The sequence below is a fragment of the Hydra vulgaris genome, chromosome 10, assembly GCF_038396675.1.
Source record: "Hydra vulgaris chromosome 10, alternate assembly HydraT2T_AEP".
Classification (NCBI taxonomy): Eukaryota; Metazoa; Cnidaria; class Hydrozoa; order Anthoathecata; family Hydridae; genus Hydra; species Hydra vulgaris.
Window position 1 is genome coordinate 6,477,501 of NC_088929.1, and position 13,895 is coordinate 6,491,395.

The window sequence follows — 13,895 nt, forward strand, 5'->3', positions numbered from 1 at the left end:
CCTAAAACAAAACATGCTGCTACAAGACTTGTACAAGTTTCTCAATTCTTCCTCAAACTCATCATCGAATGATAAGTTTGAGGAAGAATTGAGACTTCAAAAGATAAAAAGTAATAAGAAAAAAAATGCTACAAGTGCAGCAGTTGAAGACGATGAACCAATGAAACTTTCCGATGATTCTGATAATATTCATTGCCTACCACCGCTTGAAAGTGATGACAGTGAAAATGATCTTGAAATGATATTTTATCAACAGATAGTTGAATCATCAGACCTGAACTTTGACTTTGATGCACTGAATGTGAAGGATTTTGTTCTTGTTAAATTTGATACAAAAAAGAAAACTATTCATTATGTTTAAACAAATCTGTGAAGAAAATGTGCAAATGCTCAAATATTTGAAAAAAAAAAATTTTAAATCGTATAAATTCATCTCTGTCAATGAGCAATTGTACCAGTTTATCAGAGATGATATCATCTGCAAGCTTCCCGATCCAATGCAGCATGGTGGCACAACTCATGTCGGTTGACATTTGATTTTCGATTTTGATTATTCAGTTTTTGCAAACATTTCTTAAAATTTCTGATGAAAAAACTTTACTATGAATTTCTTTGCAGTAATTTGAAGAACTATGTTTTCAATTATGCTTTATTGTCAACTTTGATTTTGTAAAAAACTGTATATAAGATCAAAGTGCCCCATAGTGCAGATAAAGGTGACCCATATATGGGGTACTGTAATCCTTTGTAGGTGATGTTATAAAGTTGAGTTCTGGCTTACTAAATATTATTTAGACCAAAATTAGCTTGTTGATTTGAATAAAGAAATAAATATTCTTTTAAAAGTATTTGCTGAACATTGCTGAAGTTGAAGGTATTGCTTTTACTTTTAATCAGTATTTTAAATATTTAAAAATATGATATGGTGGTATTAGTATGTATATTAGTAAATTAATTTATAAAACAGTTTTAACTTAGGATACTATGAATAGAAAGTCATAAATATTCTGCATGGACAAATAAGAAATGGGGCGTAGTTTTGCGGACAGATGAATCTAAATTTAATATTTTTGAATCAGATGGTAAGCAGTTTGTCTGCAAACCACTAAATAAAGAGTTTGACCCATATTACACTTAAAAAACAGTTTAATTTAGTGGTGGAAGCATTGTGGTGTGGGGAGGTTTCTCGTCATCTGGTATTGGTCCTATCTATTTAATAACAGACACTATGAAAGCTGATATTTATACTAATATACTTGAAAAAATAATGCTTCCTTATGCTGAGGATAACATACCGCTGCTCTGGATATTTCAACAAGATAATGATCCAAAACATACAGCTTCTATCACAAAGAGATGGTTCCAAAATAATTGTATGAGACAATTGGACTGGCCAGCACAATTGCCAGATTTAAATCCAATAGACAATTTATGGAAAATTGTAAAGAATGAGGTAAGAAAACAAAAGCCTCGGAACAAAAGGGATCTGTGGGAGGCTGTGAAAACATCATGGTACGCTATTCCACTGTCAACATGCCATAAATTGATCAACAGCATGCCCAAAAGACTAATCGAAGTGAGAAAAAAAAAAGACATGCAACAAAATATTACACAATTTTTGTAAATATTGTATGCAGTGATTGATAAACCTTTTTCAGAAAAAAAGAAAAGCTTGTTTTTGTTCTTAATTGGTTTTAATTATTTTTGTTAAATATTTGTTTTATAAACATTGAATTTTCTTGATTTTTTAAATATAGAATCAATTTAACCATTTCTGTTTTTATTATTTTTTCCTGTAAATTTCCGGCTACTTTGAAAAAAACTTCATAATTTAAAAAAAATATAATTATTTTAACAATAAAATTTATAAAAACATAAAAATTAATATCAGTTAACATCATTTGCTGTGAATTAAAAGCATTTTTCTAAATGTTTAGTGTATTTATTATTTTTCTACCACTGTATATTCAAACCAATGGCTAAAAAAGGAAAGAATAAAGAAAGTATCATTTAAGGTGGTAGTATTAAATAAAACCAATATATATATATATATATATATATATATATATATATAATATATATATATATATATATATATATATATATATATATATAATATATATATATATATATATATATATATATATATATATATATATATATATATATATATATATATATATATATATATTCCTATAGTTTATGGCTAAGAAAACGTGTTTGAGGTAAAAAAAATGGCTCTTCGCTTGTTTGTGGTTTTAAAGCTGACAAAATTAAGGTAAAATTATGTCAAAACACACTAATTTAATTGCAGGAAGTAATTAAACCACAAAACCACAAATTAAAAGACTAGAATGTTTTTAATAACATTTTAAATGTTTTAAAAACACTCTAAATGTTTTTAAAAACATTCTGCACGTTTTTAAAAACATTCTGAATGTTTTCATTTTATTTTTTAAAAATAAAAACCCGCAACGGAGCGCCGCCATACCGACCGACATACAGCCCGATCCGCGACGGAGTGCTCCTACATCAACTGAGGGTTTGGTTTGGGCAGGCAGTTGATCAAATAAAAAAATAAAACAAAAAATTTTTTTTCGGTCTTTAAAATTAAAAAAACATAAAACTGCCAATTTATGGTAAAAACCTTAAAGACAACCATGCAAGTGTGTATATATATATATATATATCCATTATACTACTCGAAGTAGTATAATGGATGTGAAGTCTTTTTCTTATTCTTACAAACTTATTAAAACATTATTGTAACATTCTTACAAATTTTTTGAAATCAATAATTTTATGTAACCTAAATTTCTAAGTATTTCTCTCTAAAGTACATAGGTCTCAACATTTTTGGAGCTCAAATCTCTATCTTTCTTAATACATTGACTTTACACTTTAAAAATAATGAATAACCAAACAAATAGTTTTAGTTATACAACCATCTGTTTTCTACCTTATTTCCCAGAATGTTGCCATAGGAGCTTCTGGATTCCACAGCTCGATGTTTTCAGGAGAATGTAAACTGAGCAGAGTCTAAACAAACAAACAAAAAAATTTTAACAAATTAATTTCCAACAGAGCTTCAACCAAACATGATTTATGTTCAGAAGCGAGAACTAAATACGAGAGTTAAAAAGCAAGAAAATCAAAATTTAGTAAAACCATAAACATAAAGCAAGAGAATGAAAATTAATGTAAAATCAGGGAAACCATAAAGATAAAATGAACTTTTAAGCACTGATTTTAGGAGAAAAAAACTGATGTTCAAAGAAAACATTGTTTGAAAAAAAAAACTTATTAAATAAAAGTTTTAAGAGCATAGAGTAACATTTACTGTTAAAGAATACAATTTCAAAAGAATGTAATCATTTCTTGTAATGCCTTCTAAAATGAAATTTTGTCAAACATTTGACAAAATTTCATTTGAGTCAAATGTTTGACAAAAAAAAATGTTTGATTTTCCATTTGAGCATATTCTAACTTTGCATTTTTTTTTTTTTTAAATCCATTTATTTAACCATAAAATCAAAAATTACAAATTTAATTATAATTTTCAAAGTTTGGTTCGGCGTCACTCATACAGTTAAAAACCAATCAATGAAGTAACACCTTAATAAAATAAACAAATAAAAAAAATATATATTAAGACAAGAAAATAATAAAGAAATTATTATTACAAGTAATAAAAAAAAAAGTAATAGGAACAATATTATAAAAATTGGAATCAATTATCGTAGAAGAATATAAAAAAGTAAAATAAAAGCAAACTTAAATAAAAGAAATGTATACATTCATATACTACATACATACACTACTATATACATACACTACTACATACATACACTACTACATACATATACTACTACATACATATACTACTACATACATATACTACTACATACATACACTACTACATACATATACTACTACATACATACACTACTACATACATACACTACTACATACATACACTACTGCATACATATACTACTATATACATACACTACTACATACATACACTACTACATACATACACTACTACATACATATACTACTACATACATATACTACTACATACATATACTACTACATACATACACTACTACATACATATACTACTACATACATATACTACTACATACATACACTACTGCATACATACACTACTACATACATACACTACTACATACATACACTACTGCATACAATTTTAAAGCTTAAATTATGCATTACATAGATTACTTAAACAAAAGTAAATATCAAGATGTAGAAAAAGCAACAACAACTGACAGAGAAAAATGCAAAAAAATAAATACATTTAACATTTTTTATATACATATAAATAATGTGCAAAATTAATTGAAATTGTTCTTTTCCTTTTCTTTCCATAAAATATTGTTGATAGAAAAAATTTTAGTTCTTTTTTATTATTTTCCATTTTCGAAGACTTTTTTTTTTTAACTTTGTTTTTATTTGTTTCAGTTTTTCTTTTCTTGTTTTTATTTTTCTTTATTTAAATCCTTTATTTTTGTTTATACACATATTTTTTAAACTTTTATTATTAAAATGTTTTTTTTTTACTTTTAACTGTTAAACAAACACTTCCTCCATTTGTGATGTCATTGCAAAGATTGTCATTTGATTGGATATTTGGTTTCAATGAGAGGTCAGTAGTAAAAGACAGTCCAAAAAGATGTAAAGAAGAGGACTCAGTAAAAGTCAATAGAGCTAAAAAGTCCTAAAAGGTCTAAAAGCTTTTTGGAAATTAAACCAAAAAACTTTATTCTAAAAAGTAAATAATTATAAATAAATATAAATAAAAAATATGTACAAATATCAATGCAAATTAATATTAATTATTATTATTAAATTATTAGGCTCTAATATTAATTTATACAATTTTTCTAACTTTTTGAAAGTTATCATAAGTGATTGTGGATAGCTGACACTTTCTGAATAGAACTTTAAAATTATGAGTATATTTTTACATAAGCCTATGCTTTTTTTATATTTTTTCCAAAAATCAAAATTTTGTTCAAAATGAAGAAGTTCATTCTTTATTTGCTTTTGGCATCTTAACAGATCTTTCTTATATCTTATTTTGATATTTTATTGACATCTGATTCAGAGTTAAATAGCTGCTTTGCAGTTTTGAACAAGCTAAAATAGAACTTTTCCTCATGCTAGATGAAAAGCTTGTTGTTCTTTTTTTTTAATCTGATTTGCCTCAGTTGTACTCACCACTGGTTCCAACTGCATTTTATACTTTCAAATCTTTTAAAATATAACCCATTTTCAAAAATATTTTTAAATTACCTAAATTATTATTTCTTAAATGCTTTGAATATTTGAGTATACAATATCACAAGAAATTGATGAAATTGATAATTTTTTCTAAATTAATTGCAATAAACATTCTGACACTTATGCAATACTCACAATTTACTGATTATATTACACAATATATTAACTATATTACACAATATATTAACTATATTACACAATGTATTAATTATATTCCACAATATATTAATAATATTACACAACATATTAACTATATTACAGAAAATATTAACAACATTACACAATATATCAACTATATTACACAATACATCAACTATATTACACAATATATTAACTGTCTTAGAAATTATACTAATTTAAATTACTAATATACAAATATTGTAGATAATTTAAAAAATACCTCGGACACTTGCTCTACTAAATTAGATGTCTTTGCAAACATCATTATTATAACTAACCCATTCATAATTTGCATTGAGCTAGCTTGAATTTCAGCTGCACACTTTTCTGGGTTCTAGATATAAGGGAAAAACCTTTTTTTTTTTACTTTATAATAATGTTATATTTTATAAGATTTATGATTAAACATTAATAATTATTTGTAAATGAACCAAAATTATTTACGCTTAAAGCAATTTGAGGACTGATGTGGAACAGCTTAACCAACCATAAGAGCAATTCAACATCATTCTCAGACGGTGTTATCAAATCATCTTTTTTTTTGTTTACACTTAAATTACCAACTTTACTCAACTAGAATAAAAAATAAGAACAAGACATGAGAACATGTAACTACAAAGAAGTTTTAAAAAAATAATTTTTAAAACAACTTACTGTATTGCGACTTGAACCAGACCTTGGTAATTGGACATCAGATGAAGTTAATCTTCTTACACATTGCTTTTTAAAAAAACAGTTTTGCATTTTAAAAAAGATAATAATTTTATAAATTATAAGATAAAATTTAAAAATAGATATTACTTCAAACATGTTTCTAATTTGAGCAGAACGATTATACAATACTTCAACAGAGGGCCACCAACTTAGACGATTCTAAAATATAAAAAATTATAATAATTTAGTATAATTATAAAATAAAAACTTTATTTAACTTTGATTACTTTTTACAACCTTTGTTTTTGTAAATAAAATCATTCTAACAGGTGTGGCCACAACCATACATTAATAATCAACAGAAAACAAAGAAGACTAAAGAGCAAGAAAGTGGTTGACATAAGACAAAATTTGGTTGGCAACATTAAATAAAGTAAACTGTTTGAATCATGAAAACATAAAGACAGCAACCATGATAGTATTTGTAGAAAAGAGAAAGAGATGCTTCTTATGTTAAGCTATTAGAGCTTCTAATTACAACATTTACTATTTTGGTCTTTACCTAAAAAAGAGATCGACTTATTAGAGGAACTAGCCCAAATCAGTCAGCATACAAAGATAAATAAGAGAATTATAGAATGGAAAGTGTGAAAATGGAAAGCAAAATAAAGAGAGGCAACGTTAGCATAAACTAGCAGTTGATTGTATATATGGTTTCTATGACCTAAAAGAGAGATAATACTTACTGCAATATTGAGCTTAAAAAACAAATTTTGTTTGAGTTAAAATTCACCAGTAACTGAAAGCACCACCTGCTCTAAGCAATGACTGTGATGACTTAAATGTTAAAAAGCTAATAATGGATATAATTAGAGACTATATAATTGTGTCACTAGCAAACAGAATCAAGATTATCATGAAGATCATTAATAGATGAGGAATAAATTTGATCTTAATACTTGTGAAAATACAAAAATAACTTGAGCAAAACAGTATAAATAATGGGAAACCTTGTGGTACCACAGAAGTTAGTCGAAATGAAGGAGAGTGTTTTCCATCAAGGATAACTTTAACACTGCAGTTAGAAAAGAATAACTTGATAATTTTAAAAACTTTTATAGATACACAATACAAAACAAGAGAAGACCAAAATGTCAGATTTTATTCAAAACCTTTGATATGTTAATAGCAATAGGAGATGTCATTTTCCATCTTCCTCATATTTAATGCACAATAGAATCTTTCTATTATAGCAATTAACAAATCAGCATTAGAATGAAAATATTGAAATCCATATATATTTTCAGAGAGTTGTTACACTTGAGTTAATAGTTTAAATAATGATTTAAAGACTGCTAATTGATAAGAATTGATAGGGCAATAGTTAGCAGAGTCAGAATAATCTTTAGAGGTATAAAAATTATTTGATAGTCTAGAATTACCTTATTTTTACATAAACAACTAAAATAAAATCAATAAAAAACAAATACAGATTTTTAATCATACCTCCTCTACTATTTGGTGGATTCCCTTAGCCAAAGTCAATTGAAAGATCACATTTGAATCAGGTTGAAAGCATATTTCAAAATGTTGATTATTACGATGGTTAATACGAAAACTTGCTACAAACAGGTCTACCATAAGCTGGTTAATATTTAAACCAACAGTAGTTGTAAATAACTTTTCAGAACTAAACAGCATTGTCTAAAAATAAAACTCTCTAAGGACATCAAAGATAAACATTATGAAATGACTCTTTATTACTGGTATTTTTTTGGTATGCTGTAAACTTTAATGCTTTTACTTTAAATACAATTATAATGTACACAAATATATTTTCAACTTTTATCACACCTACACTATGTCATTCACCACATACACCATGTTAGTCACCGCGCTCTCACACCAAATTAAATATTTGTAAAAACTATTTACGAGACAATAACTTTCAACACAGTAAATTAGGGAGAGTTAACAAACTGCATCAATAACAATAATAAAAATAATAATGTGAGAAGAACAAAAATAATAAAAACAATAATATTTGTAATTTTGATTGTACTAAAATACTTTGCTTGTAATAAAATGGAAAATAATTACTCCACACTCCCTAAACATAACTAACACATTCATCACACAATTAAGGTACATGGGGCATGTCAAACATTGCTAAAAATAAAAGAAATTTGGTGCTACAAGGAGCACTATAAATATTAAATTTATTTTCATGCTATAAGTAGCAAAATAACAAAAATAATAATAGCGAGAAGAACAAAAATAACAATAGTTGGAAGATCTATTTTGTTTCTTCTGTTTTTTTTGTGCATAGCTTTAATGAAAGAGCTGCTTTTTTTTCCTTTGCTTCTTTTTCCATTATTTGTTTTATTATTTTATTGCTGTTGATAAAATTATTTTAAGTATATTTCATATACATTACATATTAAGTAAAATATGCTATTACTAAAAAGCCATTATTTGGTGATGAATTTGGTGAGTTTTAAATTCAAATTAACTTCTTAATTTCTTTAAGGTAAAACACTTCTTAGACAATTCTATTTGTGTTAGATTTCTTTGAGTAATGAAGTTTTATTACAAATATATAGAGTTGCAAAAAAAAAAATTTTTTTTTCCTTTTGCATTTTTTTAGGTCAGAAAAATGTGTTTTTTTGGTGTTTTTCTGCTGTTTTTTTAAGCAATTTTTTAGTTTTTTTCGGCATAAATTTTGGAATAGTTTTTTTTCATTTTAATATATTTTTAGTATACGATCATTATAAGCACAAATACATGTATAAACACCAATTTTTTTTTTTTTCTTTAATAAAAAATTAAATTAACTATAAGTTAGTTATAAATCTAGGTATACTGTATGTTGTTTTGCGAGGAAACAATGCATTTGTAAATAATATTTAAAATATAATAAATATATATATATATATATATATAAATATATAAAAATATATATATATATATTTTTATTATACTTTAAATATTATTTACAAATGCATTGTTTCCTTGCAAAACAACCCTGATAAACAATATATTGGCTTAACCGAGGGCAAATGGAAAAAACGTTATGCCAACCACAAACAATCTTTTAAACATAAAAAATACTCAAAAGAGACTATGCTGTCTAAATATATTTGGCAACTAAAAGAAAAAAATATTAATTTTAAATTAAACTGGTCTATCCTAAAAACTGCGCCTGTCTATAATAACATTTCCAAAAAATGTATACTATGTTTACAAGAAAAATTTGAAATTATTACTCATTTAGACCAAGAAAATTTACTGAATAAAATATCACAATTAATTTCTAAATGCAGATATGAAAATAAGTTCCTTTTAAAAAACTATAAAAACAAATGACCAGTCCAAATTTATCCAAATTCTAAAGAATTCTTTTCATGAATTTTTAATTATCTAATGTAGTTAATGCAACTTCCTGGTTGCAAAATACTACAGTTATTACATAATTAATTATAACAATTCCCAACTTCCTGTGAAATGATTTTTTCTATAATTTAAAAATTTTTTAATGTTTAGACATTCTTCCTGATAAACCTACTGATGGAGAAACACTGTGTAGAAGAAAGAAAAAATTAGTTAAGTGTTTATACTAATTTATATATTTATTTATATATGAATATACTATATATATACTTATTTATATATAAATATACTATATATATACATATATATATATATATTAGGGGTAGTCAATTTGAGGAAAATTTCAAATCTAAAATACCATACACTCTAGATTTGGGGCAAATATTAAAAAAACAACTCCCAAAGAATTTGAGCTCAACAAGACCACTCAATCCTTACCCCCCCCCCCCCTAAGCACTTTTTCAGAAAAAAAATCCTCAAAAACCTTCAAAAATTGCCGATTTCACAGATCCAGGGCAGAAGTTTAATTACAAAAATTTGAAATTTTTTTCTGGGTTGTATATTTTTACCTATAAATATGAGTAAAAATACATGGTATCAGTTTTTTTCAAAAAAATATTTTTATTTTTGTATTTTGAATTGAAAAAATCACAATATTTGATGATAGTTTTATGTTATTATATTAAATTTCAAGCTTAAATAATTTCAGTTTTGTTCACGTTCATTTTCACCACTTTTCTTCTTTTTATCATGAAAGAAGTTAAGCTTTCAATAAATTTACTTTTAAAAAGTTTGTTTGAATGACTTCCAGGTGTTCTGAAAGCACACCAAACTTTTTCAACAGTTAACGATGTATTCTGTTTATCTTCCTTATTGTTGTATTAGAGAATAAATTGCTGCATCAATGCAATGGATCTTTCTGAATGATCATTTACTACAATCAAAGATTTGGCATAGTTCTGAAAGTTTTTAAAAACAGATCAGAGTAAATCAATACTCAGGGGGAAGCAAAAGCCAATCTTTTATATTTGTTCCTCTAATCCAACTCTATCAAACATAAGATATAAAAATTCATCAACCAACAGAGCAAGGGAAGAAGGATTTTCACTTATTTCGTTTCCCATTCTTGTTTTATCTTTTATATCTATTTTTGATTTGCCTTTTAGTATTGTACCAAGTTGAAATCGGCATTTTAAAAGTCAGAATTACTTTTGCAAGATTTTCTTTCTCCTCAAATGACTAATCATCTAGCAGGGCAAGAGGAGTCATTGTTGAATCTAAACACCAACTATATTTGTATAGAGAGTTTAAAACTGCATCGACAGCATCTGGTTTGGCACAAAGTTTTTGGTATTGTTGCATCTGGTGTATTGCTTTTATATCAAGAAAGGTAGCTCTAATAGCGTCATTAGCCTGTAAATACCATTTGACATAAAAAAAAACCCTGTAAATTCACTTATTAGCTTGATTTCTGTCTTGAGTTTATTGTTCTGATTTACGAACTCAATTTGGTTGGATAGAAGCTGTAGCTCTAGGTAGTAAAACGCTTTGGATAGAAACCTAGCATGATGAACTGCTCCGGGTTTTCTTAGTTTTACTGAAGACAGAGAAAGGTAACTCACAACAAGTTCTGCATGCTCCTTTCTATTTTCTCTGATAAGATCTTTATTTTATTTTCCTTTTGTAATGTATTTTCGACAAAAGCTCAAAGACTCATGTGAAGCTTTCTCAAGAAAGGTTCCCCTTACTGCTTTCCAATCAAACGTTGTTAGTTCTGTTTGATTGTAATTAAAATGAGAACATTCAAAAACAGTTTTTAATTTTTTAAACATAGGATTATTTAGTCGTGTGGAATGTTCATGTGAAACTGAATTACAAAAATGAACCACTCTTAATTCACATACATGATGTCTTCATGCAATAAGTAAAAGATATTTGCCTATATTGTTGGATATTCTTATTAAAGAACCTTTCTTTAAGCCAGTGTTACTTGTAGTAGTATCAAAAACATATTCCTCCTACTTTGGCTTCAAGATTGTACTCCTTAAAAAGGTCAATTACACCATTGTACTGATCTTCACCAGAGGATGACGCTAAAGGAGGTATATTAATCAATATTTAAAAGTACAGCCAGTCTATCAGTTTTAATTGTTTTTCCTTTGTTTAGTTCATTTAATGTTTTGCCATCAAAATGCACTATGTATTAGTATGGGGATTCATTCATTACTTATTGAACATCTTCTTTTGATATCATGTATATATTACGATTGGTATATTTCATTTTCCTAGCTGCTGTAGACTGGCTACATTTGAAATCTGTCAGATCAGCTCCTGATTGAGTTAGAATTGCACCTGTAACTTCATGCAAAACACTTGGAGAAATACATCTGATTGTAGCCATAAGAACTACATTACCAACAAAAACTATCTATGGGAATTTCAGCAGTGACTTTTTGTTGAAAAGGTTTTCTTTCAAACCACTCTCCAAGATTAAAATCAGAATTATGCAAAGAGTCCTCACTAGTATCTGTATCAATCTTAACATTAATTGTACCCTCTAATTCTTTATATTGTTGTTTCACACGATGCTTTCTCTTTCTGCTACTCACTGTTGCCTAAAAATGTCAAAAGGATTTAATAACTAATAATTTAATTTAGTTATATGAGAACTTGAAATAGTGAGTGAACATTGTTATTTTTGTTTAGCTGTTTTTATTTTAAATCTTTCAAAGTGGCTTGCAAATTGTAAGTAAGTTGCTTAGAAAGCCTTGAAAAAAATTTTTAATTTGGTTTTAAAGAAATACATACTTTTTTTCTGTACTTTTTATCTTCTGATTAAAGCATAAATCTTCTTTCCCCTTCTTGGTCCTCCAGAAACTCAAGCTTTTCTGAATCAGATCTTTTTTTATCATTTTTAATTGTATTTCTAAGATCAGGAATGCCAGCCCAAAATATTTTGTTCAGGTAAACTTTAAACTCTTGTTGCTGTGCCAAATCTGCAGCAGATCCCCTTTTTCCATGCTTCTTAAGTTTTGAATATACATTGTCCAGATTTGAAAGATTTTTCACTAGACTTTGATCATTTAGTATAGAAAATCCAACTTAAATCCATGGCTCTTGGCCAAAATACATTCACACTTACTTTCTATTGCACATCTTTTTAATTTTTTTTGAGGAGGACAAGCAAGAATAGTGGCTTTTTTTTATGTTCTTGGCAAAAATGATTGTTTGTAAGATAAGTGCTGCAGTATCTCCATCCCTGTTGGAGCTGACAGCTTTAATTACAAAAATGTAGAAATAAAAAGTTTAGCTAAAGTTTTTAGCTTAAGGGATTTATAAAACTAATTATTACCGTTTATTGTTGGTTTTATTTCTTCGACAATGAATAGTTTTTTTGTAGACCTTAGTGTTCTTTCACTTTCTGACCACGGATCTTGTCACCTCATTATATAATATAATAGAAATTACTAAACTTTATTGTAGATTTACATTATTAATTAAAAAAATATTTTTTGAAAAAAACTATGATACCATGTATTTTTACTCAAATATATAAGTAAAAATAAACAACCCGGAATTAAACTTTTCCCTGGACCTGTGAAATTAGCGACTTTTAATCTAGAGTTTATGGTATTTTAGATTTGAAAATTTCCTCAAATTGACTACCCCTAATATATATATATATATATATATATATATATATATATATATATATATATATATATATATATATATATATATATATATATATATATATATATACATATATAAAACATATATATATACACATATACATATATACATATATATATATATATATACATATATATATATATATATATATATGTATATATATATGTATATATATATACAGGGTGTTAGCCAGGAAAAAAATTCATACAGCGTTTTTGCGAAATTAGGAATTAAGGTGCGGCAAAAAAAAATTAAAAAAAAAAAGGTCCTTACATTCTGACATTTAAAAAAGTAGATAAATTTGACATTTTTTAGATACAAATAAATTTTATTTATAGCAGGAATATTTTTCTACTTTATAAATGTTTAATTCTAATTATTCAACTTGTTTCATTTTGAGCAATCTTCTTAAGTTTTCATTTTTACATCACTTCTCTTCTTTGTTTGATATAGCAGAGACAAAACAAGCACAATTGTTTGCAGTTTTAATGAATGAATTATTAAATTTATTCATTTAAACTTTGATCTATTTTAATTGCATACATCGCTTTTAAATACAGTTTTAAAAGTTTTAAACGATTAGTTACATATATATTGTCTTTTTTTGTTTTTATTTTCATTTTTAAATTATAAATGTAAAAAAAATGCAAAATAGTATTTAATTTATA

The 13,895-nt window shown here is 26.2% G+C and overlaps 1 protein-coding gene across 1 annotated transcript in view; it reads right to left on the minus strand.

The window, feature by feature from the left end:
* LOC100199240 (neurofibromin) overlaps nucleotides 1-13,895 on the minus strand; it is a 196,769-nt gene that overhangs the window by 143,014 nt on the left and 39,860 nt on the right. Inside the window, exons 12-17 of the mRNA XM_065807168.1 lie at nucleotides 7,651-7,848; nucleotides 6,292-6,363; nucleotides 6,145-6,210; nucleotides 5,935-6,063; nucleotides 5,711-5,824; nucleotides 2,960-3,039 (exon numbers count right to left, since the gene is read on the minus strand). Coding sequence (XP_065663240.1) covers nucleotides 2,960-3,039; nucleotides 5,711-5,824; nucleotides 5,935-6,063; nucleotides 6,145-6,210; nucleotides 6,292-6,363; nucleotides 7,651-7,848 — 659 coding nt within the window. The remainder of the gene's footprint in view (nucleotides 1-2,959; nucleotides 3,040-5,710; nucleotides 5,825-5,934; nucleotides 6,064-6,144; nucleotides 6,211-6,291; nucleotides 6,364-7,650; nucleotides 7,849-13,895) is intronic.